Genomic DNA, 26,796 nt, shown 5'->3' on the forward strand with positions numbered 1-26,796 from the left:
CAGCACTTTGGAGCCAATACGCCTGTCAAGCTGAGGATGCAGGAGTTTCTCTTACGGCAGCAAAGAATACTTTCATGGACCCAGCATCACATTCAGACTCGTGACTTTTAACAATAATAATAAGTAATGTTTATTTGAATCGAGCAGGATATAGAGGACGCCTGCTATACACTCAGAATTTCCATTTATTCAGCCTTGCGGTGTCTTGCTGCATAGCGCCTTGCAAAGTTGCTGCTCTTTAGTTTTTTTTTCGGTTTACAGGATTTCTATCTCTGGTTCTTGTTCTAAAAGTTCATTTTTTAGTTTCAGGAGTTCGAGCTCTTGAACTTGCTCAAGAAAATATTGTTTTGTGGCCCGTTCATGCATTATGCTGTCATGGTCTTCCTGGAGGAGTTTTAGACGAAGTGTGTGCTCCTCCCTCAGAAGCCCCGCGCGCACCTCGTTCTCGTCAACTACTGTCTTTTCCAAAAGGGCCATCCGCCCCCTTGGAGCCCTGGAGCTGTCACCACTGGCTAATGCAGCAGCAGTGGTGCACCTCGTTGGAGCTCCAGAAGCAAGTGTAGCTGTGTTGGAGGTGGAGGAGGTACTGGGCTGCACAACTGGCGAGGAGGCCATGTCAACATTTCTTTCTGGAGCTGCTGCAGGTTCTCCACTTTCATAGACAGTAGCAGCTGGTGGCTGTGATTGGCAGCGTGGCTGGCATATTCCCGCGGGTCATCAGTAGTAAGCAAAGGAAGATTTGAAATAAGATGAATCCAATTTGCTAGTATGCAACGAACTCATTAGTTCCACATGCTTTGCAGTCTTGGCATTTCGTTTGACTTCACGTTGCTGTCCTGCACTACAAAACAATGAAAAACTTCCCAATTGCTCTCGGGCTCCACCACCACAGAAATGGCATTTCCTGTAATTAGCACTGCAACCACCAGCACAGGAACCTTCACGACAAACTGTTCATTGTAAAGAAATAAAGTATGTAAAACTGGCAAGTGAGTATTGTGACATGCTCACGACACAACACAATGGACTCGAGAAAGGCACTGGCTATGCTCCCTTCGCTCTCAGCACTTCTGTTCCATTGTTCGTGCTCATGCTGCCTTCATGCAAGTTGTTGCAGTCTGCCTGTTTGCTAAAATGCTGCCATGAGTGGCGCTAATTTCGCAACCCCAAATATTTTTCAAAGCTCATGCTAGATATACAAAGTACACAGCAGCGTACTACAGTAGAAGGCAAAGAAGAAAAGCCAGAAGTGAGCATCAGAATGACGTACATGTACATATGTCAAATGTTTACGACGTTAGCAAGTAAAATTCACAAATGTGCTAGAAATTAGTGGGTGCATGATGAAAAAACTTTCAGTACTGCAGACGTGCAAGCATGAAAATATCCTGAGTGGGTGCAGTTGAAGAACAGACACAAAATTAAGGTTGCATGTTTACTTCTTTGCTAAGATGTGCAAGACACGTACAATAAGTCGTCAAATTGGGTTGTGAAAAATCCTGAGTACCTCCAGCACCGCTATCCATGCATGCCATGTTAGGCACTTGTAACTTTTTTATACTTTTTTGGAGCTCATCTCACTGTGTTTGCTTTTAGCAGCCTCTTTCACTAGACAGCCAGTCGTAATAATTGAATTTTGGCATTCGTTATTGCGTCAGTTAAGAATTCCTGCACACACAGACACATGCCTTTTTGAGCATCAAAGCGGGGCAGGAAGAGACAGAAGCCAAGACGGTTGAGGTTTTTCAGAGCGTTTCGAGCAGAGGGTGTTCAAAAGAAACAGAAATGCCGTTATATTGTGAATTTGCATGCTGCCTGCGACATCACAAGAAGCGAACACGGAAAAAAATATCCTTCCTATTATTCCAGCACATTCCACAGACTTAACACCTTACCAGCATAGTCAAACTCCATGTCATCTGCCCCGTCAATCACCGGCTGCAGGAGCCTCGCGACAGGCAAACATCCGACGGGGGGCTGATATGCCCCATCGCTGAAAACTCGTTGACGACTCTGGTGGCCATGTGGCTAGCAATGGCCCCAACCTGCTCGCTCACGGGGTCTAAGGTGGCAGGCTGTGGTCCTCCTCCTAAACAGCAATGCAGTGTTTCTACCGCACAATGAAACCATTTTCAATTTTTCACAAACTGTTCCAACCAAAAAACGCGCTCCGCTACTATACCTTCCTAGTCGTATTAAACTTGTCTCGTACAAACAAAGTAATACGGCAAATACGCCAGCCCGTGCTGGTGTCGCTTTCGTTGAAGTACTACTCGTACCTGCTCGAAATCACGTCAACAGCTATTAAACGCCGGCTGCCCTTTGTGCATGCCACTGCTTGAATACTGTTTGGACCGATAACATAGTTGGCACGTAATGCACTCGTACCACGCGCCAAAATCTCAAAATGAGACGCAAGCAAACACACATATGTAGCACCTGTTACTTGGCTACCTTTGGAACATAGGATGTATGCGCACTTCGGTAAACTCTTTAGCCAGAAGTATGTATTATGCTAGCTGCATGCAGTAGTAAGGACACAGGGAAAATATTTTGTTCGCATGCTACCGCGTTTTATTAGAGCCGCGCTCTACCTGTAATTGTAAAGGAACTAATAACATAGGTCGCGAAATGTATCACTTCCAGCTTATTTTCTTGTCCTAGTCCCGCAATGTTTTGCGTAGCGCTTACGACTGCAATTACGCTCAGTACACCAAACTGACACACACTCATCCATAGAATATAAAACATGCGGGCGGGCGAAATGTAAACATGCCCCAAATGCGCCAGGAATGCAAAACTATCAGTGCACGCTTACCGGTCTTGTGGCGCTCCCGCTTTTTTTTTAACGATTTCTTCTTTCCCTTTTTGCTTCTGGTTCACCCAACATTTCTTCAATTGTAGATGATCGCGGCGCGTAATCACATGGTTAGAATTGTACATTCTGGCTATTTCCAACCATGTTGCATTTTTTTCGCCAACGACGAGACGTTGGTCTTGTTTTCGATGATGTGCTTGAACTTGTCCACAAGCGATGAAAGGAGCTGCTTCTCTTCGACGGTGAAGTGGAGTGCCGCCTTACGCTGGGGCATGCTTTCTAGTGAAGACAAAGGTGTCTGTGACATTTTTACCAACGCTAAACCCAACGCATGCACAGGACAAAAATAAGCTCCTGGTCTCGTCAACTGTGACAGCGGCTGTGATGCATGTTTCGGGCCGAAAACACATTCGTGCCAAGAGGCGGAGAACGATGATTTTTATTGCCCGCTAGTAGCATCTTTCTCCAAAAAGCTTGCATAGAATGTATGCGGTTACGAACGCTTAGCAAAATATAGAATTTGTTTCCATGCGATGTGCGATAAAGTAATAAATTATTCGTTACTCTCGTTCACAGACGAGAAAAGTGCTCTCCCGTTCAAGCACCCGCTTCACTTATCGCAGTAAGTCGATCTGAGCCTCTATGTAACGCGAAAGCATTCTTGATCGATTTGATGTCGCCGCGGTGCTTCAAGCCGATTTCTTGTAGTGAAGTCCAAGCGCTACACAAGTTAGATTTCTGCATTCTGGGCTTATTGTACTCAGACTCCCGACGACTGGTCCGGCTTGTGAGGCGAACAAAATTTTCTCGTGAACACTTTCACAAACTACAAAAATACCTGCCGCTTTGTTAGGTACGAGAACTTTTTCCACTGAGGACATCTTAGATTTAGATCTCAGATGATCCGATGTTGAACGCAGTTGGAGGGAAGCTCTCTTCTTTTCTTCTTATTTTTGTTGAAATATTTGTTATTGACGAGAGTTAGGCGCGACGCATAAGTTGATTTTGTTAAATATTTTTCTTCATTGATGCCAACTATGGAATTGAAGATAAATAAAATAGCGATAAACACAGATATTTGCAACTTATTTTCTGGAGAAGCAACTCAAAAATAGCACCACATATTTTCTAGAAGTCGTAATCGAATGCCCGGAAGCCGGCAGCATGCTCCTAGGTAAATTGGTGATTTAATTGAATGTTAGCAGGCACGGAAGTGTACTCAAGAGTTTCGTACCTTTAAATTACCCCTGAATTTTTTTTATTCTTGTCCATACTTGTTTCTGTCAATATATTGAATACTTTTGTTGTATTGGAAACAAAATAGTGGCAGAACTGTCTGGTTTTCTTCGCTTTATGCGAGTGCAATCATTGCATACAGGTTATGCTCAAAATGGCACTTGTTCCAACACCGAGTACAAAATTGCTATTTTCCCTACTGTAGATATTTTGTCAATTTTAAACTTCAATTGTACTTTTGCCAACAACTTCGTTTCCTATCTTAGTGCGATAGCTTTAAAGGCCCCGTTCAACAGAAAATCTGGTGTCGGTGTTGTGAGCGAAAAATCTTCGACATGGCTCTCGCAGGTGTCCCCAGAGAGCAATCTAAGAGTCAGGTGAGCAACCTAGATCAAGTGACCTTGCGGCTTCGTCATAACCTGGTCATGAAATAGTCAGCAAAGTGTCCACCGTGGCAAGTTGCAGTTAGAATAAGGATTGGTCACTCGGGAAAAACTACTTGGGTCGCACAAGGCCAACCGCTGGGAGTACCTGCCATCGCAGCGCAGTGACGCATCGCTTAATCGCTGCATCAGTGAGCCAGGATGACTATGCGGACTCCCATGGATCCATGAATGCCGCTCTGTATATATGGAAATTAACCTATTACGCCATCGCGTCATGCCCTCAAGGCGAAGCTTAAGTCTCCTCTCCAAATTTTTTGTGTGTGCTTCTAGCTGAATATACGTTAGTCTATGTCATGTAATAGATTTGTCGCGAGGAAAACCGTGGCTGGACACAGTCTCATGCATCTGGCTCTTTCATACTGTTACACGAGTGCTCTCAGCAATTTCGTAATCAGAATAATTTCAGTCAAAAACCGTCACTTTCATTTCTTCTGTGGACTTCTCTGAACAAAAAAAAAAGGTTTCGGTACACATTACCGCAATGTACTTGTGCAACCGACAAAAAAACTTTCAGAAAGCCGCTGCATAGTCATGGTGAGGACGTACGTGCTTCTGCATGCTTGCCGTGCAGATGGACACTTCATAGAAGCGCGCTTGGGTTTCTTTCGGGCGCTTCTGAACAAAAGCCGGACCACCGGGAAATTTATTTCCGTTCAGCCTGTATAAGCCCTTCTAGAAATTCAATAGACGTCTTTAGTGCCTTGAAGATCTTGGCGTTTTCTGTCCGCTGGTATTCGATCTCCTCCTGCATCGCGTTCACATCCTCAGACAGGGAGAAGACCACTTTGCTGGTGTCACGCAAAAGAGCTCGAATCTCGGCCACTTCTGAGCCAAGGTCACCAATGGCCGCAGCATTGCTTGTGCTCCCTACAGCGACACCATTGTCGTCGCGCTCGAAATCTTGGCGGTACATCCTGCACAAAATGTACGTAAGAGAACACTGAACTGTCAGAACATACAGAACAGTTTTAAGTGCGATAGCTCTCACTATGCAAAACGTAACTTCTTCTGCGAGGCCGCCTGATTGTACCTTGTGAACTTCAGGTCGTTAGTAGTCAGTAACCTTCGTGCGCCTGAAAGCAATCTTCTCGCATTACCTTTCGGAGTACGGAGAGATAGTAAATATCTTAGATAAAACTCTAAAGGATATCATTCTAAAAAAACAGGGCTGAGTTTCACTTAGATGTATCAGGACAAACTTTTTAGAAATATTTTCATTGAAAACGATTCTTCAGCTGAAATGCATTTGAATTTTCACACTGAACTCAGTGACCGATATTATGCAGCCAATATAAAACCTACATCAGCAGTTCCCCTCACCTGACTGCGCACATTGCTAATATAGTATCTATATTTAAATGTGCAAACTTTAAATGTGTAGTATCACAAAATTAAGAGCGTTTTATTGTCGTATGGAACGTAACATGATCGGGTGAGATTATCATGACTCTACAGGTTCTACTTTGGTTTCATACAACAGTCAATTAATGACAAAGAAGAAACAATGACGACTTTCAAAGACGAAAGAAAAGCTTCCTTGATTAGCGAGTTTTTCTGCATTTCTCAATAAATCTATCAACATACTGAATCACAGAATTTTCATTCATAGCAAAGGGGTGTGTTTCTCCTATGCGTATTCGACTACAACGCCTTCGGCAAAATCGTACACTGTTGAGGTGAACAGCTCCAAAGGACGCGAAGATATGCAAGGACAAGATAACACTACTTATTTCGTGTCTGTTGTCTGGCTAGTGCTTTTCCTTGTAGTAGTTGAATGTACTAGAGAAAGAAAACTCCAAGGATGGTTACGAGTGTGTAGCTCGAATGGCTAAGCGGTCGCTGTGGTGGGAGAGCAAAGATATTTTCTCAGACATATTCCGTGCTGAAGTTCATATTTATTTTAATGCGACGTTGACGGCCTTGTGATCGCTTGTCTGAGTTGTTATGTGATGAATTTCTTCGAATAAATCTCATGTTTCAACCTTATCGCCATCCCGAGAGGCGACTGAAGGACCAGACGTACTGCCTCAGAAGGTACTGCCAGGAAAAATCATGGCCATGTTCCGGACTGTTGTGCCGTCTTGGGACCATGCACGAAGAATTACTTGTATACTAAAGGCTGAATTTTGTCGGAAAGTCACAGGACGATTAGTACTATGCAGCGAAAATATTGTTGCGTTTGCTGTTGCGCGAGAGAAAATAATATTTATGGCTTTCTTGAAAGCAATATCATAATAAAAAACGCCAATCTATTGATGGAGAACAGACCAAAAGCACACGAAGCAACTAAGGCTGATGGGGCCGGAGCCACTAGTGGGTTCAGACAACTCAAGCACGAGACCTGTGCGCAAGTGGAAGGAAGGAAGGCCTCAGACGTTGCTGGCACATACCCACTACGGGGGAGTGGCCAAGACACAGGCGGTTAATTACTGGATACAGGAAAGTTTTGACGGGAAAAGGAGTGGTAATAGTGTGTAGTCTGATAGATTGGAAGAGGGAAGGACAGGGGTCCAGTTACCTTGGAGATCTAAGACGGGACAATGGCTTAGTGTGCATAATAGTATACAATGCCTGTAATGTTTTAATGTCGTACTGACTGAGAGCGGGAAAAAGAAATTAGAATGGGAGTCACTGCGTTTCTTGAAGAAAATTTTGCACAGCAGAGCGCGCACTCCTGTCGCTTCGTCCAAGCAAAGAAGCGCCAATGGAAAGAACAACCGCGGAAGACACAGGAAAGCCCAGTTGATGAAATGGAATTTGCAATAGACGCTTCCTCAAATGAGAGAAGCGGCGGCAGAACAGCAGGAAGTGATCTATTGTCTCAGGTTCGGCACAAAAAGGGCACAGTGGGAAGCTGCCAGGCCAGATCTTTGAAGGTAGAAATTTAGAAGGGGAACCCGGGAACGCAAGCGCGTGAAAGAGACCTCTAGTCTGCGTGAGCGACATTCTTTGCTACTCCAAGGATGCAGAAGATGCTGATATTTGGGAGATGACGTAAGAGCCGAGGCAGCAAATTCCTGAAATATTGTGTAGCTGCGAAACCTCACCGCAGCTGTATATGCACACGTTGGCAGGACAGCAACAATTGGGCCGCTGAGAGAGGCTCTTGCTAAGGAATCTGCAACCTCATTTAAGTGAAAGCCCATATGACTGGTACCCAAAGCAACCTTACCGAATTTAGATGGAGCGGAATCAGGAACTTAAAGAGGCGTAATGGCCGAGACTCAGTCGGTGAGGATAAGGAAGAGCAAATGGACAGAGAGTCTGTCATAACCACGACCTGGGAAACGGTAGTTTCTAATATTCGTAAGGCTAAGATTTTCGTAATCCGCGAGTGATTCGAGACGACGAAGAAGCAATGCTTGCATTTTCTCTCTCTTCATCTTCTTCTTACAACTAACGCTGCAGAACGAGCCCCCAATTCTTGGCCAATCCCCCTATGTGGACATGTGCCATAATATGAGGAAACAGTAACAACAACAGAGCCACGAACGCCGACGACGACTGAGTGAAGCTGATCCAAATGTAGCTTATTTAAGAAACCATTTGCCGCAAAGAAGGCAGAGCAGACGATAGGGACGAGACGCGTATAGCGATCAACATTGTGCTCCTCTCAACTCTAAACTTAATGTTAACTTGAAATTATGCCCCAAGTGGCAACAGGTCACTTATGAATACTCCAGTATTTTGTACTGCTACAAAAGGCCGTCTAGGTAGCTCAGTGGTTGTGGTGCTTGACTGCTGACCTTAAAGACGTGGGTATGATTCAGACTGCGGCGGTGGAATTTCGATGGACGCGAAATTCTAGAGGCCCGTCTTCTGTGCGATGTCAGCGCACGTTAAAGAACCCAGGTGGTCCAAATTTCCGGAGCCCTGCACAAGGGGTCTCACATAACCTGAGTTGCTTTGGGACGTTAAACCCCCATAAACCAATAAAGCTGTACTGCTACAACGAACAGACCTCATAAAATGGATTGGTAATATGCACCTGTGTACTACGCAAACACTTAATGATCATACTGAACTTCATAGCTCTACTGTTCTACAAACTTGGACAATAAAATATGTAGTAAACAGAAGCAAATTGAAATAAAAACGGACCGCCTTGTGCAATCACTATCTACGCAGAACTCTCCAACTCCAAATTCAACAAAACGCAGAAAAATCTAGCATAGGATGCAAAATAATATGCATTGCATGGAAATTGACCAATCATAAAGCGCACGATCAGTCAGGGTTCAACCTAAGTGATCAAGTGCTGTGTTCTCGCCTTCCGTCTGTATCACTCTAAACACGTTTTCGCCCATAGAGGAGCAAAATGGAGTAAGCGGTACTCTAGCACACTCCCTTTACGGGACAGCGTACGCTGCCAAAGCCGTCAGGTGCATTTTTATACCTAAAGTACGGAATGCTCACGATCGGCAATGAGAAAAAAATTCCATTATTCAAAAGATGATAAGTCCAGGATATACAAAGATTTTAACCGGACTTCCTGTCTCCTTTGTTTGCTAAGCTCAGAAGTTGGGGCCTCTGGTGCCGCTTTTAAAACCTCCTTCTATTGCTGACTGCATCAAGTTACAATGATATGCGTCAGGTACATTCCACCACTAGCGTAATTATTTAAAATTGTCTTGCACATAATCAGAACATTTAGCAGCCCTTCATATCTCCGCTGAATCTTTTCTTTAAGCCTACCCTTCCACCCCGACCTGCTCTTTACCCCCTAAATGTCAATATGTTTTTTTCTCTTCTTTGCTCAACACTATCTTTACCTTGTGCCCTGCTTCTCTTGCCATTAGTTCTCCGGAAGACTTGTCTTCCGCATTCCTTTCCAAGCTGCCACTGCCCCCCTCCATTTTTCTTTTCATGCTTTCTATGTTCTCAGTTTTTATTTATTATATTTTTCCGGTATTTCATTCCACCTGCTATTTCCTTATCTGAGTTTTTCAGGTCAAGACAGCCAGTCATACTAAGCCAACTTTCCCAGCTAGACACACAGTCTATGAAACCCATGCCCGCTCCCTCCCCACGCTACGCACCCCCGGTTTCCTTCCTTCTGAGCTGGCTTTTTATTCGCACAGTTTTGCAGGTGAACCAGTTAATCAACTTTAGCAGCCATCATGCCTGCACAAAGTTCACCCTCCCCATCCTAACTCCATTCTCACTTCATCCATCCTCCCCCTCACCGGGCATTCCTCCTCGGAGGGATGGCCCTATTTAAACCCCGCCAATGATGAATGGTTTTCCCCCAAGAAGACAAGTCCACTTGTCGAAACGTTGTCTAGCACTCTGACGTGTTCCCTCCCTTGTTCACTTTGTTATTAACAAGAACCATCTGATCAACCACTCTCGATCATAGACTATGATCTGCAGTAAGAATGTGCCTCCATTACCAAGGGTAAGCCTTCCGCATATTTAGTGATCGAAACCAGCTCCGGAACGTCGGCAGGATACCATGCCTCTAGGAGGCTGGTTTTGTTGGTTTATGGGGGTTTTGTCGACAGCGCCCAAAAGGTTTCGTTATTACAGCAATGAATAGCTCCCGACGTACCGCCAGGGCGGGATCTGAGAATGGGCTGACATCAGCACAGCAAACATAACAGCTGCGCTCACTTTTTTCCAAAAGGAGGGGTTCGCTTTATAGCTGCATGCCCAATTTAAGCCTGAACCGAGTTGTCTGTCCCTTGATCTAACAAGCTTTAATGTACTAATTCATATTGCTAAACTGTTCGTGTTTTAGTGTGAAAGCACTACTTTACAAAGACTAACCGGCTCACCAAGTTTGTGTGAAACTTTACCTTGAAGGGGACCTCGGCAAAACCTATAGCGCAGCAACAGGCCATGCACAAATAAGAGTGTCAGTCGATTTAGGCGATTAGGCCAAATGCGGATTTGTGCGTTCTGTAAGCCACCCGATGGGCAGATGAGCATAGGCTTAGTGGCACAAGGTGTTGCCATAGGTGAGACTCGATTAGGGTTGCAACCCAGGTTGCTCTAGTCAAGCGGCATCTCACAATCAAATTGGGTGCTGCCTGACACGGTGGACAGTCTGCCCACCACCCCGTCGGCAGGTTATCACACTGCCACAGTACCGTCTTCCGACAAAGACACAACGCCCAAATGCGGCCACTAAAGGGCTAGCGCACTAAAAATAAATATTGCCGTTACTGGGTTTCGAACCCGCGCCGGAGCGAACAGGTCAGCTTTATCTGGCCTCTGTACGAGGGCACTATGCTATCGCCGCAGGCGATGACGCATTGTGTTCAACTGTAATTTACACTCGCTCAGCGCATAGCACATCATCGTCTTCATGAACTTCCATTTGCGGCGCTAAAAGGTCACACCAGCTTATAACATCAATTAGTGCCAAACCTGAGCCTAATGTCGTCGCCAGACGTGCCGACGACCCAGCAAAGCAAAACCATGAGCCTACCAGTCTAAACACATGTTTTCGCACGACTACTCGGCTTAGCTACGTTAACACACTACCATTTTTTTGGTACTGGCTAAAGTAGAAAGACGGGCTGGTCGCTTTAGCTTCTGTTGGTGTGGAAGCTTTAGCATTGCGTTATTCCCTTTTTTGACGTGTGTCTCCTTGAATCGGGCTGACAAGCTATATTCCGACTGACGTGACTAGCATTGTCTAATGACAACTGATCTGTTATTCGTGGCGTAGCTTCCGAAAACTGTGTACGAGCAGCGAGAGACGCCCTCCTAGGGAAGTTTCCGGATTAATTTCTGCCCGCATGTTTTTTTTTCTTTAAATTCGCGACCAACGTAGAGCACATAGATGTTCTTGGATTCCTCCTCGACCGAAATAACTCGCATAATCTGTGGCTCAACGCACGAATGGTAAATCCACAGAGCAACCGTGGCGGCGCTAACATAATTAATTGAAAATGTCATCATCATCATCATCATCATCATCAACCTTACTACACCCACTGCTGGGCAAAGGCCTCTCCCATGTCTCTTCAATTAACCCTATCCTTTGACAGCTGCATCCACCCTTTGCCTGAAAACTTCTTAATCTCATCCGCCCACCTAACCTTCTGCCGACCCCTGCTCAGCTTACTTTCTCTTGGAATCCACTCCGTTACCCTTAAGGACCAGCGGTTATCTTGCCTTCGCATTACATGCCCTGCCCAAGCCCATTTCTTTCTCTTGATTTCGACTAGGATGTCATTAACCCGTGTTTGTTCCCTCACCCACTCTGCCCGCTTCCGATCTCTTAACGTTACACCTATCATTTTTCTTTCCATGGCTCGCTGCGTTGTCCTTAACTTAAGCTGAACTCTTTTCGTTAGCCTCCACGTTTCTGCCCCGTAGGTGAGTACCGGTAAGATTATGCTGTTGTACACTTTCCTCTTGAGGGAAATTGGTAAACTTCCACTCATGATCTACGAGAGTTTGCCATATGCGCTCCACCCCATTCTTATCCTTCTGGTTATCTCCCTCTCATGATCCGGATCAGCTGTCACTACCTGCCCTAAGTAGACGTATTCCGTCACAATTTCTAGGCTCTCGATGCCAATTGTGAACTGTTGTTCCCTTGCTAGGCTTTTGAACATCACTTTGGTTTTCTGCATGTTAATTTTTAGACCCATCGATCTGCTCTGCCTGTCTAACTCATTGATCATGATTTGCAGTTCACCTCCTGAGTGACTCAACAAGGCAATGTCATCAGCAAATCGCAGATTATTTAGGTATTCTCCATTTATTCTTATTCCCAACTGTTCCCAATTCAGGGAACAGGGAAATGTACCAGAGGCTAATAAACATTACATGCACAAGTGAATGTAAGCAAAAGAATGAGACTAAGAGATCTCCAAAGAAAAAACATTTTTCAACTGCTGTTCCAATTGACGGTGACTCACTTTAACGCGAAGGTGCTTCCACGTTTATATCCCTAAAAATGGAGGTGTCTACTTGCCGTAGTAAGTGATTGCTCAATTGACAACAGATTATATTGCTGGTGAGGCCACCTGAGGGGTGCAGCTAGATGTGACGTCAGATGTGACGCCAGCCATATTAACACAAGTGTTGCAGTATAGAGCGAGAAGCATATGATCAAAAGAGATTTCTAATAATAGCCGAAAATTAACGCTCTACTCGTGAAAATAAGGAGAAGGGCATTACAGGTGGCAGTCATGCGTACGAAGCCATGATTGAGTGCACACACCTTTTGCAGTCATGTAGCAGCTCTGCAGCGTCTGTAACTCTTGCAACCGCTGCTAACGTCGACTCGAGAGACATTGGGCATGATAGCTTCCATGATTTTTCGTAGCAAACGCTCTGAGCCGGATTATATCTGAAAGGATAAAAACATGGTAGTTTTATCTGCCGAAGCATAACAATCTTGCGCTGAAATCGGTCTCTATCTGTAAATATGGCACAAATATGTTGTGCATTTTTTAGAGATTCATGAAAGGCATAGAAAAAATCTGGACTATGTCGTCAAGGAGAGTTGTGGTTAGCATGAAATGCACTCTTTTACCTTCCCTTTTCTGCATAATAGCTGAGGAGGGCCTCTATTCTCGATGCCGGAGGTAGCAAAACAGGGTTCTCGGGCAGCTTCCGCCCTCACCCATTGATCACGTTCCCGCGGTAATACCGGACGTAGTACGTCCGTCGACATGGACGAGTGTGGCACCGGTGAACACTCTCAAGATTCGATTGCACTCTCGAAATCTCTCGACTGCATTCTCGAATACTCCCGAAAACAGAAGTTTGAACAGACGTAGGCGGCTGCGTTTCGATGGAGGCGAAACGCTGAGGCGCCCGTGTGCTGTGCTATGTCATTGCACGTTAAAGATTTCCAGGTGGTCGACATTATTCCGGAGCCCTCCACTACGGCACCTCTCTCTTCCTTGCTTCTTTCACTTGCTCCTTTATCCCTTCTCTTACGGCGCGATTCGGGTGTCCACCTATATATGAGACAGATACTGCACCATTTCCTTTCCCCAAAACCCAATTATATTATATACGTCACCGTAGCTCACTTTGTAGAGCACAAGACGCAAAAATCGGAGGTCGTTGGTTCCGATTCCACCGGCGGCATGCGGTTTTTTTTTTCATCTGGCTTGTAATGAACGATCTTTAAAAAATAAATACCTTATTAATCTTCCATTGATGAGCACCACAAATTGAAAACAAAATATTCATATCCTTCTTTGTTTCGAAGAGTATTGGCTTCCGTTATGTAGGCCTCTTTTCCATCTCGAATAGAGCCAGGTCACATATAAGAGAGCCGTCGAGAGAAGCAATGTAAATTTCTGTTCGAATCCATGGACTTGCACATTTTCTCCGCAGCAATCACTGCGTCTCTGTATATGTATTTTAGTTTGAGTAATTATTCCTTCATTTAATTGCAAATATTGCATATCATTAACAGCCCTACGCTCTTAATAAACATCTTATGTTAACTCCATTTCCGAAAAATCTGCTTTCACAGCAATTCCACTTTAAAATTTCATCACCGACAATCCTTGTTTTTCTCGCCATCGTAACTGTGCCAGGAGGTTTGTATCAACTTTCCTTGTGGATTTAGAAACATTAGCTGGGAACTTACATCAGATTTTTATCAAACACTTGGCTGCACGGGAGACTGTTTTCAGCCTGTCAAAGCTTTGCCAAGGGTAATAAAGACATCCTTAAAGCAATGTTGTCCTTAAATCTTGTTCGACTTACCTGCACAGAAGTTCTTCGTACTCTGCGTGGTTTGTATTTGAAGGTCCCAGCTGCTTCGCCGTGCATGCATACATCTTCGGGAATTCCGTGCACGCCTTGGCTGTGGTGACCGCTATGAAGAAGGTTGTGGTAAAACGGCTTTATTTTTTTCATTTTTTTTATGCAGCGATGCACATGAGTGAAAAACACACTCGTGAAATGATCCCATCCTTTTTAACTTAGTTTAATCGTAATTTCCAAACGATAAGATCTGATCTAGATGGGCGCGTAAATGTAGTAGTGCAAGTTAACTGCCAGAATTCGGTTACCGTCTTGCTGGCCAAAATTATTCAGCTGTTCCCTGGCTCCCGCTGTAAGGGCTATTACTGTGCCCCGAAACCATCGGATGCCTCAAAAATCAATTTTAAAAACCAGTGGCTGGCTTCGCTGGAATACTTGTATAAGCATGCATTGTTAATTGCCATATCTGGTACAGAGATCAGGGCTGACAATTAGCAAGGAGGAAAAACGAATGAGTGGGTACAAGATTAATTAAACCTAAGAAACCGGCTACTCTGAGCTCAAAAAAATTACAGACTGAGAATGCAATATGAAATACCGGCCACCATAACATTTTTTTTCCACCGAGAACAATTAAAAGCATACTATATCTAAAAGCAAAATTGCAAAACAGAAGTCTCGCCTCAGCCCAAAACACTGCTGCTGAAAACCAGAATATCTTTTAAAAGACTACGAACGCTTAGAAAAACAATAAATGCAGACAGAAATCAAAGCGCTACAGACGGGACAAGGTGAAAAAGGATGCACACTTTGTCCCGTCTGTAGCGCTTTGAATTCTTTCTGTCATGAACCAACTGGCCCGGCTGACTCCCCTCTTGAATAAATGCAGGTGAACCAAAAATTGACAGTGCAAAATATTCCGGCATTGTGTTCACTGACTTTCGAAGTTTTAATTTTTTACCGTTAGATTTCTCTTGGAGAGCATTTCGGACGGAATCGAAAACTGACCCTCAGGAATTAAGAAATAGGGCAAAGTAGCTAGCGCATGCAATTGATAGAGGCTAAAAGGCGCCAACCTGCGCTTCAAATCTCACCTTTGAAATATTCTTTATTGCACATCACGGAACGGAACGTTCGGTAACCTTCCTCCCGTCGAGTGAAGTTATTTCTCATGAAGTGAGGACAGCGGGCGAAACCGGCGTAGCAGGAGGATGTCTCGTCGAAGGCACTGCAACGGTAATGTTACGTCAACAAGGAACGTATTGTATGGCAACGAAGTAGGTTGATTTAATTTTTCCTGGTTTTAGTAATGTGCTTGTTAATTAAGAAAATAAACGTGTTAGCATTAATTGGTAGTGTGGACTTTTCTCTCTCATGCGTCCTTTTCTTGCGAAGATGGAAACTGCGTTCAAAGCAGAAGACTCATAAAGGCAGACTTCATAAACACACTATTTAAGCCACCTCCGCAATCAATCTTATGATAGCAGGTGGCTCTCCACCTGTTGATTTGCACCATCGAATAAGTGCTTCCTGCACGGAAGCTTGCGCTGGAGTCAAGATGATCTGGAGTGTGACGCTGACTGTGCACGCTGGCAGACTCATCACGTCACAGAAACCACAGTCGACGTTCAGTCTCTGTATGCAAGCCCAGAGGTGATACCAGACGGTGGCGAACTGATTCCTAGGATTCGTCACGTGTATTCAGTTACAGTCATCGGATGTATTACTTGCATAGCGCCCGGCTCAGTGAATCGTACTGTTAACGGGAAACTAGGATTCAAGGAGGTGTCACTATGGTGGACACAAAAGACATGAGTCATGCCCAATTATTCAAATAACATGAATTTTTCCTCATTAACTGCTGCAACAATGCTACCTTGTCGTATGATCACAAGATATTGCTCATGTGTTTAAGATTAAGAACAACCAACTAAATAATCAATTTGCGGAGGGTGAGCATAAAAAGTGCTCTAGTCCCAAGGAATGCTGTACAATGCCATCGGTTCGCTAGGTGAAGGTAATTATGATTGGGGCTCTGATAGCACCTTGCTATTTAAATTCGTGTACTGTGTCAACATAGTTTGGTGAGCATTGTACCTGTGTCTGAAGCCTACCATTGTTTTGTACACATTGTCCTAAAACTTCGTCGGCAGAAAGAAGGAATAATTCGGTTCTGCAACGTTTCGAGCTAGACATGTTGGGAGAGCTATACTGGGTTGGAGGAGCTGCACATCCACGATGTTTTTCCTTGTCCACCCGCGAACCCGGACCGCTTTCCATTCAGTTCTTTGTTGTTTCCCAAGACGCGCATCGGCTGGGTACGTGCTCCCTGTTGGATAAAGAACTGCGCCCAGGTGATGTTATCAGCCGCGCTGGTCCCTCGCAGGCGCCGTGCAGACATTGCACAGGGGAAACTGGAAAGCCACTGGCGGCGGCCACATAGAGAAGTGTAATATTCCTTGCCATTTGAAACCTTCAATTTATTGTGCTGCATGGCAATCAAAACAGATCGTATGAAAAAAAAAATAAAAACACCAAATTAAAACTCATTGCGACAGCTCTCATATCTAAGACGCGCTCCCTGTTACGCAGCAGTGGTATAAATCTCGAAGTTTTGCATTAGCTACGATATTTAAAAAAAAGAGGCGGGACACTTAAACTTTGTATTTAAGGGTATGACGCGACAGCTGTGCCTATTGCCCAAGCAGAGGGGGACAGTGCTTCATCTTTCCCAATAGCAATCATGTGAAAAAGTATATATATATATATATATATATATAGCAGATAAGTATAAATGAGGGGCCCGTTTGACAAACTTATGAAGGGAGCCAACAGTCATCGAAACCAAGGTGCATAAGGGAATGTTTTTATGTGTTGTGCTTATCAGTGGGATATTATAGTACTTAGATTAATAAATCGCTTAAAAAAATTACTTATGCAGCAGAAAAAACAACCATGCCGCCGGTGGGATCCGAACCCACGACCTCCGAATATCGCGTCCGGTGCTCTTACCAACTGAGCTACGGCGACGGCTGTCCAATCTGCTGCTCTCGTGGGTATTTATGTTCATTGGGTGTAAGCGAACCTTAAAAGTGTTCACCAGCGCCACCGTCGACCATAGCGGCGGACGTAGCACGTCCTGTAATACCGCGAGCGTGACGTGGAACGTCATCTAACGGCGTCATCATATATATATATAGATGACGTTCCACGTCACGATCGCGGCGCCATCTATGGGAGCCTATTGTAATAGAAACCTTTTCGACCAGTCTGGATTTTTCTGAGACGCCGGCACCAGCTTTCTGCGGCACGTGCCCTTTACGCTTTTGCTTAACACTGCCTGAGTTCTTCCCTGAGCCACCCCTATGTACTAGGTGTTTCACCTAAGATGTTCAGCAATATTTTATAACAGGTTTTTTTAGTTTGTTGAGCGGCTTTTTTCGACATAGCTGTGTCAGCGCTGCACCGCATCAGAATACAGCTATAATGGCCAACTAGAGGGCTATTGCACTTATAACTTAGAACTAGCGGGCTTCAATATTCAATAGTTAACTTTTTAACCATTGTAGTCAGTCCCCTCATTTATTAGAGCATTGTAGCGCACTACAAGTAATATCGATATCAGTCGACAGAATTCCGAAAACGCCTTTACCCCCGGTGCTGTGCCTAGCAAAGTTTGGCGGTTTGGACAAGTTACATGCCCTGGAGGCATTGTTTTGCCTGCAAGATCTTCCAAAGCGCATATACGCGTATAATGGAGCGATGTAGGCAAAATTTGTTGGGCCACAGCGCCTCGGGTAACTGCGTTTTAGAAATTTCAATACCTAATATGGATAGATATTACTTACAGTGAGTTACATGGCTCACAAAAAAATAAGAAGACGAAAATAGTGTAGTTAAATAGTTAACTATTAAATATTAGTTCACCACCCTACTAGTTAGCCCCTCTAAGCTGTTTTATGATGCGCTATACCGCTGACAATGCTAAGCCGGAAAAAGTGCTCTACGAACTCCAAAAGCTGATTTTAAAAAATTGCAGAATATCTTCGGTGAAATACCCGGTATGCTGCTACCGCAATCACACACTTATCTACTCTAACCTTTACACGGAACTACCGCTGTCTGCTAAACTACTTTACATCGTGTATTCTGTTACGTTTCGAAATATTCTGAGCTTGGAGACAGTGGCTTTCAGATGAACATCCGCTTGTCTAGGAAATTTCCTCCCGGCTGCTCCCGGTGTTGTTTCAAGTCCTTATATGCATCGAGAGAACGGCGTCGAGATGGCCGTCCGCTGCGTAAGAAAGTTCATGACGGCCGTCATCTTGAGGCACAGCGGCATGCCATCGTGCGTCGGCGGTGACGGCGGGCGGTTGACGCGATAGAAGTTGGTTACAGCCAGCAACGGCGCCAGTATACTCGTTGTTCTTAAGAGACTTCCCCTCTTCCCGTGTGCGGAACCCTGTGCTCGACTGCCGCTTCGACATTGCGTTCTCACACAGAGCTGTGCTGCAGGTGTCTGACCTTCCCCACCACTTGGGTCGCCTTCCGTGCTCATTTGTCTGCTGCAGGAACAGCCTGGACGCCGGAAGTGGCGAGAGTGTATCGGTGACGTCCAGGTGGGCGGTTCCCGAAGAAAGTTCACATGACTCAAAGGAACGTCATAGGAAGCTTTTAATTAAACTAAACTCCCCAACTAGAGACCCGGGGACAGGGGACAATTTTAAAACGAGCCGCAGTGCTCACTTTAAGTACCGAAATCTGCTTGATCGCCATGTAAGTAAACCTGTGTTATGTTTCTTTATTCCTCGACCCGTCTCTGCATCGGCGTAAACGCGATGTCCGAGTGCCTGCAGCCCGACTTCTGACGCGGCTCTTCGCTACCCGTTGTGCCCGCTATCAGAGCAGACCCAACGCAACAATTATTTTCTTTTATTAGCGCGCCACGTTTGCGTCATTGTTTCTGAGGTGGTTTCCAATATTTGGCAGCTGTCTTAAGCGGTAACATTGATGAGGCTCAAAAATGTTGCGCGTTTTCAGTGTGTAAGCTATGTTCGGGGCCAAGGATCAGAAAAAAAACACATACCTGCAGGTTTTGTTGAAGATATTGTCGAAGAATTCTTGCCCGTGGTTCTTTTGAAGTTCCAGAGTGTAAAAAATCATGGCGTACTGCGTGTAGCACAGAGAGACTCCATGTTCTGTGCAGTCGGTCAGTTGTGGTGCGGCTCTGCTACCTGCAACAAGGGGCGATATAAGCTGCGATGTGTCACGAAAGTTTCTCCTGTTGCTTTAGCTGGAATCTTTCTTATCTGTGCGCCCATGCGGAGAGGCAAGGGTTCTTCATTTAAGTTCGGAAGAAAACATCTTTATTGCGACAGCATTTCTTGTGTCAAGAGTGGCGTATACAGGACCTGTGAGCAGAGTGCGCCCGACCCAAATCCCTATGTGTGTCAGGCGGGCGCGCAACGCATACGCAACGAAGGGTGATTGGTTCAAGCCTGTTAGGGGAGCGCGAAGTGAACGCGTTGTGTTGTGTACGACGGTGAACTGTGTTGAGGATGTGTACTGATGTCAGACAACGACGACTTGGAAAGAAGTTCCCGACATCATCCAAGGGTCAAGGGATAAGTGTCACATGACAGCAATGACTTGCAAAAAAGTTGCGGACATCATCCAAGGGTCAAGCGATAAGTGTCATGTGACAACGATGACTTGCAAAAAAAAGTTGCTGATGTTCAACAGTGCAGAAGGCTGCAGTGCTCTCCAATTTTTTGTGTCTGACGTAAACAACCTTGAATTGAAGTTTCTGCCCTTTCGGGGCCGGTATGTTCTGAGCCATTTTCACTAGGCGTAATATGTTCAGATAAGCCGCAGTTTACGAAGTGGAATTCTTAATCTTCTTTCATTGATTTTTCTGAAAATTTTTCAGTCCCCGTACGGCCTATAAAGGGCAATTCCAAGCGTTTTAGAAATCAACCAGCTTAAACGGTTGAAATGCGGGAAATTTTAAGGGGAAGCACGCAAAGTCTTTATGGGCTAGCGTTTGAAATGGCGGCCTAATAGGCTCTTAAAATCGCGACGGCCTTCAAGCTTCTCTTCAGTGCACAGCGCCAAGCGAGGGGCGCATGATGACATCATCTACATTACGGGTACGTTCTAACCTTGCCACCGATAACCCTAACCGCCTTCTCTATACATCATAACGCAATTATTCCATCACGGAACGCAAGCGCTTGGCCGTGGTGGGGCTCTTTGCAAAATTGCACCCGCATTTATACGGCCGCCTTTCTACGGTTGTCAAAGACCACCAAGCGCTGTCCTGACTCACCTCTCTGAAAGATCCTACTCGCCGACTAGGTCACTGGGCTTTACGCCTACAACACTGCGACCACACCGTGGTCTATAAGTCCGGTCGGCTACACACCCATGCGGATTGCCTCTCCCGATATCCCGTTGACTCTTCTGACCATTCTGGCAGTGACTGCACCGCTCACCTGTTCTCGCTCTCTGCTATTACTGACTTTGGCGATGAGCAGCGACGGGATAACGAGCTCCGCTCTATTATTGACCGCCTCAACTCCTCCCCATCTTACCCTGCTCTGCGCCGGTTTGTGCTGCATCATGACACTCTATACCACAGAAGCCTGAACCTCGCCGGCCCTGACCTCCTGCTCGTTGTGCGAAATCACCTGCGCACCGATGTCCTCCACGAGCTCCATGACCTCCTCACCGCTGAACATCTGTGTGCCTCGCGTACTTACGCCCGCGTGCGTCGTCTCTTCTATTGGCCCCGCCTCTACCAGACCGTACGCCGATATCGCGCCTACGACCAGTGCCAGCGCCGGAAATGTCCTGCCACTCTCTCAGCGGGCATGCTCCAACTGCCCCCTGAAATTTTTATCGTGTTGGCTTGGATCTTTTGCGCCCGTTTACTGAGTCCACAACCGGAAACAAACGGGTCGTAGTTGCTACGGACTATGCCACGCGCTACGCAATCACGCCGGCCCTCCCTACCAGTACTGCTACTGCTTTTGCCAATTTTCTCCTGTACGACCTCATTGTCCGTGCATAAAATAGCACACGTGCATAAAATAACTGACGAGCGGTAAACGAAACATGCACATCAATCAGTCACACGGATAATAGACACATAGAATTCGAGAAATAAAAAAAAACATCCCAGATATCTTTCGAAGAATTGGACAATGAACAAAGCTGTTGTCATAATTATGTTTAGCAGATGTACTGCAGCAGTCAGTAGTCCCCTATATTTGTTTTGAATCTACTCCCAAAGCAGTTCCAACGCTTTGCACTATGCAGCAGCATTTATTGTTGTGCCTGGACGGACGAAGTCCATGAGCAGAATATCATGTCTGTCCTAGAGATCTATCGCCCTCAGTTTGCTAATTGAAATGGAATTCTTCAGTTTTCTTGTATGGCGCCGTTGTGTTGATTGCTGTTTGTATTCTGCTCTGTGACGGAAAACCCATGTTTCTGCACCACTCACTATTGAGTAGAGTATATCGTTACCGAGCGTAGCACGAGAGAGAGTTAAGCGCGTATCCTATTGTTTTCCTTTAGTGGTCGCCGGACAGCTTCTTGGGCACACACCTTGCGCATTATATATTGTATCCAAGTTAATCTGCGGGCGACAGCTTGAAAAGTCACGGTCTTCGACACTTAGGGAAGAGTTCATGTCCTTCACCCACTGTCACACGCCTATTCGAGCGCATTTCTCGCTCGGTTTTACGAAGATTATTAGTGATACTGGATGGCCTTGCACTCCATTTTTTTCGTCATGTCTTTATATTCTGCCTTCCGAGAAACTGCAGCAGCATTTAAATTCTGCCGGTTCATAAAATCAGCAACAAGACCGGAAGGCAGAAGAAAGTGTACGGATCAAGATGTAGGCCATGCTGTCGCCCCTCAGCAATCCTTGTAACATAGCGGCTGACGCGCGGTGCCATCGTACTTTCCGGACTCTAGGCAACAACACACAGACTTCGATAGCTGTCAAAACATTGACAAGCCCTGCAAAGCTGTCACAAAAATTTTATTACCTGAAGATCCACCAGAACATTTCTGCAAAATGAAATCAATTTAATTGTGAACGCAGAAGTCAATATTTAAAGCCCTCTGACACAGATTATTGCAAGAATAAAATTGAACGAATAATAATTTCAACCCTCAACGCATTTAACAGGTAATATCAAACGTTGACAGAATGACGCTGCTAGGATGCGCGTTAGAAAAATTCCTGTTATTGTTAGAAAGAAATATCTAACCAGATTCCGGTCTGTTCCGCCTGGTGTCTGGTTTGCGCTCTTATAATTAAGAAGTTGAACTTTGGAGCTTGATTTGGGCGCTCAAGGGAAGAAGGAAGGTGCTTTTTTTACTTTGCATTTGACGAGTGCGGTCTTCGTTATCAATTTTCTTGAAAAACTTTACGCAGTGAAGCAAAATGTAATATTCATCTGGATCTGTTCCCCTAAGTCAGACGCTGCTTGCTGCTGTGCCCGTTTTTCGGATTTCTAGCTATCACACCTACGCCTCTCAGTAACCTTGCACAAGGAATGCGCGGGCCGACAATAATCCCTTCATTAAATCAGCAGCCTTCGTCCCCACTGTAAAGCAGAATCTGGTATTCGCTAAGTTCCCAAGTGTTGCATAATTTGCACAGAAATGGAAGAATTTCGCCTTCGAGAGGAGCAGCTAAATGCAGTCGTGAGATGGCAGCTCAAAGTTGCGCTGGAGCAGCTGAACTAAACATAACTCAGAAATGAGGCAACACTCAGAAAAGAAAAATTATCACAAAGGGTCGACGCAGAGAACAGACAACTTGAATGTTGACGCGGACGCTCACTAACTAATTCATAGTCGTGGCCCTTTATCTCTATTGCAGTGATGGACTGAGGAACAATTCAGCTACTTAAGAATTCGATTTAATTGCGTCTTTTAGTGAATTCCTGCGTTTTCCGTTATGAGAATGTATTTCGAATGAAATCCAAAGGAAGGTGCTCATAAGGGTCTTAAAATACACTTCTTTAACGTCCCGCCTGTACAACACCCGCTTCAGGCACACACTCTTCATTCCGGGCGACACACTGGGTAGGGGGGAGGTGTAGCGCCTGAAGCACAAATTAGTTTATTAAGGAGTGTGTTTCATTCCGGCCATGGTTCCAGTATAGCAGTGTCAGACTATGCCAGCGCTATTTCCTTTCTGAGCGCGTGTTCAATTTCCGTTTTTTTCTCTGGTTCAAATTCCGCTCATCTTCTTCACATCACGAACCTCTCGGAACATTTAACTTTATCTACTGTTGCACAAGTCAAGTGAATTCTAAGCATTAATAGCCGCCGTGGTGGCTGAGTGGTTATGGCGCTCGGCTGCTGGCCCGAATGACGCGGGTTCGATCCCGGCCGCGGCGGTCGAATTTCGATGTAGGCGAAATTCTAGAGGCCCGTGTACTGTGCGGTGTCAGTGCACGTTAAAGAGCAACAGGTGTTCGAAATTCCCGGAGCCCTTCACTACGGCGTCTCCCATAGCCTTAGCCGCTTTGAGATGTTAAACCCCCATAAAATAAGCTAAGCATTAATAAGGCTAGTAGGAGCCTTATGTAAGCGGTTTGAAGGTACTCACCCTCTTTAGATGCGGTGACGACACTGAAGCTCAGGACCAGTGCAGCTGCGAAAGTTATCATTCTTCCACCCACAGAGCGTAGTTCAGACATTCTTCTTTGCTCAGCGGAGATCCCAACGTTTTTCTGCCTGCAGACGCCGCAGCTACGTAGCGGCTGACGATGATCGCACAAAGTATGCCCAGTACGCGCAACCTCGTTGCACGCCTTCAAGGGCAGATGCTCCATAACCAGCGTCAAGATCACGCTCGGTTCGGCAGCCGCCCCCGTCCGTCTGAGCGAGAGGTGTAATTATGGCTCAGGGCACGGGTGTTTCCTTATAGCGATAAAGGAAAGACCTCTCCATAAACCTCAAGACAAAACAGTGCATCAGGTGTGCTTGAGCGTGGCGGTATAGAACCAAAAGTTCATATTTCCGGCAAAGCATCGAAAAACACTTCGCAGTACTGACCCGTACGAAAGGGATGCAGGCGGCTGTGAGAGGGACGTGACCCATGCAAGCCAGCAGATATGAACTGAACCCACAACCAAGCGTCGCTCTTGGTAGGACGTGCACTAGCGGCTACCATACGAGGAAACCTTCCAAGCTAGACTCTAACCAGCAAAGAAAACTCCTTGCCAGCCAAACTGAAACGTTGCTCGCTCACCAACACTTGTGAGCCACCCGACGTGCAAATGGTCTCATCCTCAAGATAAATGTGAACAACCGAGACCAACGCACCACTATTATGGAAGAGCGATACTACAGCTTGGCTTTCTTCCGCCTTCTAAGTTGTCCCCTGAGACGGAAAGACTCGCACAATATTCTACACTCAAACTTTCCTTTTATCACGCTGCGAGAGCAGGAGTCGTGAAAGACTAGAAGGGATCTGCCTGACTATGTGCAACAAGCGTAATGATTTTCCCTCTTTGCAGCCATTGTAGCTCTCTTACTTGGCACCCTTTCATCAAGCGGCTTCCCAAAAGTTGAAACTGGGTTGGCATCTGGTCCCTGCCCAAATTTTTGGCGCTGCAGTCTGTTATGCTGCACAGGAGCGCAGTTTTTCCTCAGCCGCAACGATGGTTTCCTTAGCAATGCCGTCGTTATATTAGCCTTTTAAGAAGGCCATGCGAATGCATGAAATATTTCAGCAGAACCTTCCGTTTTTCAGATAGAAGTTACCAGACTTCAATCTTTTCTCAACCAGCGTGCCGCTTGATCTACATGATACTACAAAAATCTTCCTTCGGCGGTGAATATCACTTCAGCGGTTGTAACTTCCATCACTATCGGAGATTAGGCGGCATTAGCGAGCTCCTTTTGTGCTGCCGAAATTTCATCCGAACAATGATGTGATCGATGTGCCACCCTACAGCTATGTGCATCGTGAGCAGAATTACCAGCTGTAAGTCAGCGCTCTCTCTCGGCGCTGTCCCTTCCTTTTTAGTGCGAATGCCCTATTCCAACGGGTCAACCACGAGAAAGATCTCGGAATGTTTGTGTGCTTGCGGTGTTTGTAGGTTTGTGCCAATCTTTGTCGCTACCTCGCAGTCGATCAGCGCGACTGCGAGGTAGCGAGTCTGATTTCGTGACAAGAAGTGCAGCTTAAAGTCGACACCGACGCGCCGGCCAAACTTATGCCGCGCGACTTGTAGCCCTGTGAACCAAGCGGCAGCCTCAGCCACCCAGGGTAGTGCTACGCAGCTGCGGCTGAAAAAAATTAACGCACATGGTGAAGGTGTGCTTGCCGGTTCGGATTTGTGCTGACACTGCACTGATGGAATTATTGTCCTGAAGTACAGCCGTCAGGCGATCTCAGGCCCGCAAGATAGCGAGAAGTTTGGCATTGTCAATAGGGTTAGAGCGATCAACAAAGCTGAGGACATGTCCTAGTGCGTTCGCCGGCAGCGTCCCAATTTGTTCGCGTGTAACGGACAATTAATGGACACAGCATGACGCTCCAAGATGGCGCCCATGAAGTCGCCGAGTGGGCTCGGTGGGTACCTCGTGTAATTTGGTCACAGCTGAAAGAGCTCGATCGTGTAGAGATTGCAGACGCCATTGCCAAGGTGCGAGAGCCATCTGACCGGGTAAGGCCACTTTTTATTGCTCGAAAGAAGAACGGTAAACTTCGAGCTTTTATAGATCCCAGAAAAGTCAACGAGGCTTTGAAGAGGGAACACTTTCAGCTTCCACGCAGGGGCAGGGGGAGATAGAAAGCGAACTGGCTGCAAGGAAGTATTTCAGCACGTTTGATGCCAAGAGCGCATGCCACCAAGTCTCCTTTGAAGAAAAGTCTTCGCGGATATGCCCATCTAGCAGTCCATTTGGCCGTTACCGGTTCTGAAGACTTCCCTTCGGTGTGGCATTCGCTCCAGAGACATTTCAAAGGACACTGAAATTTTCGATGGCTTACCTGGTGTATTTATCTACTTCGATGACATTTTAGTTTGGCGTGCCTCATGGCAAGAGCATCAGGAAAGACTACAACGTCTTGATAACAGCCAGTCCGACAGTTCTCACACTTAACGGAGACAAGTTGAAATTTGGAATGAAACAAATCAACTTTCTGGGAGACATAATAAGTGAGCAAGGCTTGAAACTGAACCCAGAAAAAGCAGATGCCTAGGTAATTGAGAAAAACCAGTCACAAAAAGAAAGAATTTGCGGTTACTTGGCGCAGTGCACTGTTTCAGCAAGTACTTGCAGAACATAGCAAGTAAAAGAGAGTCACTTCGTGGTTTGTTCTGCGAGGACTATTTTTGCACACACAAGACTTCACGACATCGAGTTGACCAATCTCTAAAATGCTAACGCAAGCTAGTTTTGACTCATTCATATTTACGAAGCTGTCCACCGACATCGGCATTTGCATTGTGTGCAGCCCTTTTTCAGTAGCATGCATGGTGGGTGCTGACAGAAGCTTGGCGCAGATACGCTCGGATTGAAAAGGAAGCTCTTGAATTAATGTTTGAATGAAATAACTTTCAA

At 45.7% G+C, this 26,796-nt stretch overlaps 1 protein-coding gene across 1 annotated transcript in view; it reads right to left on the reverse strand.

The window, feature by feature from the left end:
- Positions 1-5,041: 5,041 nt before the first annotated feature.
- LOC144132480 (uncharacterized) overlaps positions 5,042-26,796 on the reverse strand; it is a 48,437-nt gene continuing 26,682 nt past the window's right edge. Inside the window, exons 6-11 of the mRNA XM_077664922.1 lie at positions 23,828-24,099; positions 19,277-19,424; positions 15,285-15,418; positions 14,191-14,302; positions 12,683-12,811; positions 5,042-5,414 (exon numbers count right to left, since the gene is read on the reverse strand). Of these exons, the coding sequence (XP_077521048.1) occupies positions 5,144-5,414; positions 12,683-12,811; positions 14,191-14,302; positions 15,285-15,418; positions 19,277-19,424; positions 23,828-24,099 (1,066 nt within the window). The 3' untranslated portion in view covers positions 5,042-5,143. The remainder of the gene's footprint in view (positions 5,415-12,682; positions 12,812-14,190; positions 14,303-15,284; positions 15,419-19,276; positions 19,425-23,827; positions 24,100-26,796) is intronic.

This window comes from Amblyomma americanum, chromosome 5 (assembly GCF_052857255.1).
Source record: "Amblyomma americanum isolate KBUSLIRL-KWMA chromosome 5, ASM5285725v1, whole genome shotgun sequence".
Classification (NCBI taxonomy): domain Eukaryota; kingdom Metazoa; phylum Arthropoda; class Arachnida; order Ixodida; family Ixodidae; genus Amblyomma; species Amblyomma americanum.